General features: G+C 42.0%; 1 protein-coding gene across 1 annotated transcript; it reads left to right on the forward strand.

Annotated features, from left to right (window-relative positions):
* On the forward strand, positions 1–2468 carry LOC133970987 (EP300-interacting inhibitor of differentiation 3-like). The gene is made up of 3 exons (XM_062408153.1): positions 1–312; positions 1454–1587; positions 2325–2468. Exons 1-3 carry the CDS (start codon positions 132–134, stop codon positions 2466–2468), a joined length of 459 nt encoding a protein of 152 aa, XP_062264137.1. The 5' UTR covers positions 1–131.
* The last annotated feature ends 495 nt before the right edge of the window (positions 2469–2963 follow it).

Below are 2963 nucleotides of genomic sequence, written 5' to 3' on the forward strand. Positions count from 1 at the left end.
CAGGATCAGCTTGTGTCTGTAGTTAATAGCTGTAACTTTTGCTAACAGAGTCACAGCTTGTTTTTATCAGACGTGTTTTGCAGCAACGTGTTTCCCGCTCAGCACCACGTTCAGCTCGTCACAGAGGGAACATGAAGAGAGCCAGAGGAGGCGTCATGGACCACGCTGCCAGCCCCGCTGGCTGCCGCAGGAAAGTGGGCCGACCGAAATGTAAGAGGGGGGTCAGCGTCTCCATTGACCTGCAAGACAAGGACCTGGCTCCCAGGATAAAGGTACAGAGCCGGTTCAGAGACCTCATCAACAACCTGCAGCGTGAGTAAGACTAACAGGTCGGGACAATCAAAGTCCAATGTTGGTTCTGTCTGTATATATGTATTTGCATGTGTTCATAAAGACATGTCAAAGTTAGTTTATAAAGCAGGTTTAAATCAACCAGGCTTAGAAAAGGGAAATGAAAGATCATTCAAATATGAAAGGATGAATAGAAAATACAAAAGCAATAACATTTTTAACATTATGAATATTTGAGAATTTATATAGCACAGTAATAGATGTAATGAAGGTCCCAAACTAAATTCGAATTGAAAGCCAGTGTGAAGAAGTGTTTCTTTAGCAAGTTTTTTCCAGGGTGGTGCCACACGTAGAAGACACAGATGTCAAGAGCTTTTGGTGATGGGTCAGACGTCAGTGTCATTGTTCTGTAAACATAACACACGATCTCTGCAGCAGATTTATTGTGTTACATCCTGCCTCTTGCACAACCCCCCATGTGAATGCTCTGGAGTTCTGTGTTGTTTTGAACGTGTCTGTGCCTTTAGTCAAGCATCGACAGACACTAGAGTCGTGCATCCAATTAGGTGAATGTGTCAAAGTTTGCCTTAGGGCCACCATTACACAGCATGTACTACACAGTGGTGGCCAGAGGCATTGTGTTTTTTCATTACATCTGCCACAACTCACTTGGACTCAAGGATGACTTGATTAGAATTGGGTGGTCAAAGGTCAAGGTTACTGTGACCTTTCAAAACACGTAGCTTGCCATGTGAATGTCATCTCAAGGGAATTCTTTCAAGTTTGGCAATTATGTTCACTTTGACTCACTGATTTTGGCCCATTGAATGTTAAAATCTCTTCAACTTTTGTTCAGTTGTCACTTGAACTCAAAGATGAAGTGATGGGATTTCAGAGGCCAAAGGTAAAGGCCACAGTGACATTATATCAATCTGAAAATATGTACATGGAAACTATATATTTCCCCATGCGTTTACACTGGGTGCTCTGATGTTCACTCACTGTTCATGGAAAATTGGGGATTTTTTCAATTGCTCTTTATAAAAAATTTGATTTTGCATTTGTAGTATCCAGAGTAACAATCCACATACAAATTACAACATTATCAATATCAGCATGCAGTGCTGCAGCTCATTGACTTTGAATCTGCTGTGATCTTTAGCAGTTCCACACCTGAGGGAAGTGGCTCCCAACGCCCAGCTCCCCCTGGTGGCCACCGACCTGGGGAAGGAGAAAGCCAGCCAAATGTCTGCTGGTTGCACCGCTTTTGATCCCATCGCTATGGCTATGCATCTTGTGAGTACATTTACTGAGTTTGCACAATATGTCTTGTTGCATGAAACGTTTCACACATGCACAACTGAGGGAAGTTTCCTTTAACCAGAATGTCTGAGTGTCCATGTAGTGGGACGGATGACTGCTGCAGAGGGTGAAAAGACGAGGAGGCCAAATTAGCCAAAAGAAGAGTGTATCTAAGATGTGTGGACATTCAACTGTAACACATCAGTTATAAGAGCTAGAAATAAGTAAACAATTCAAACTAACAACCTAGATTCATCAGACAGTCATATTAAGTGCTTAGGTTGTTTCTCCTCGTAGAAATGACAATTAATATAATTTAGATGATTAAACACTAGTGAAAACATCACTATGATTATTTTATATTCAACGTCTGCCAATAGATCCCTTTCACCTCAATCACCCTTAGAAGCAAATTTCACAGCAGCCATATCTGTTCATTTAATGAATAACATGAATGTCACATGTCCCCAAGTCTGACGATGTGTCCCACAGCATCCCAGTATATCTCCCTCTACTTGTGTCACCCATTCTAACAGCATATCCATGAATGGCTAGAATTGCTGTCACTCTCTATCTTACAGGTGTTCACATCCTTTTGGATAAATAAGCCTTAAGTATGCATTCCTAAATCCCATTGTGTCCTTACGTCTAAAATCTCAAAGCTGTTGTTTTGTAATGCAAGCGCCAGTGCATCTTATGTAACAGTGGAAATGTCTCTGCTTCTCTGACAGTTTTCCTTCATGGATCTCCACCAACTAGAAGACGAGGAGAACTGGGGCACAGCTCAATGCCAGCTGAAACCGGATGCTTGGCACACATTGGCCAGGAGAGCAGAGTGCTGTTTCAAGACCGCACCCACCTTCCACTACATGTGAGTGCCTCAACATATTATGTACAAGCACTTTATGATGAAAGGCCCAATCATATCATATTGTATTTAAACACCATTTAACCAGACACAATTTTATTTTTCCGTTGTTGTCCATTTGTCCATCTGTCCCGTTCGACCAAAATATTCAGGATGAACTGATTCCATTTTTGTGGTCAAAGGTCAAAGGTCAAGTTAAAAATCTGCTACAAACATTCACTTGCAACAGACTTAGGTGGTCTAAGGTCAAGGTCACTGTAGCCTCACGCCATACTCTTTTTGCTTGTGGGAATGAATTTAAGGAACCTTTTATACATTTGGCACAAAAACGCACGTGGACTCAAGGAACTGATTTGATTTTGGCAGCCGGAGTGGGGCCTGAGGGTGAAAGGTCAAGGTCACAGTGACTTCACGTTCCTGCGAAAAAACATATATAAGGACTGCCCATAGGGAGTTTCATTGAATCTGGCACAATTCACTTGGATTCATGGATGACCTGATT

This window comes from Platichthys flesus, chromosome 16 (assembly GCF_949316205.1).
Source record: "Platichthys flesus chromosome 16, fPlaFle2.1, whole genome shotgun sequence".
NCBI classification, from domain to species: Eukaryota; Metazoa; Chordata; class Actinopteri; order Pleuronectiformes; family Pleuronectidae; genus Platichthys; species Platichthys flesus.

Coding starts and splice junctions, on each gene's coding strand:
- LOC133970987 (XM_062408153.1), top strand. CDS start 132: ATGAAGAGAGCCAGAGGAGGCGTCATGGACCACGCTGCCAGCCCCGCT. Junction 313..1,453: donor CCTCATCAACAACCTGCAGC/GTGAGTAAGACT, acceptor TGTGATCTTTAG/CAGTTCCACACCTGAGGGAA. Junction 1,588..2,324: donor TCGCTATGGCTATGCATCTT/GTGAGTACATTT, acceptor CTTCTCTGACAG/TTTTCCTTCATGGATCTCCA.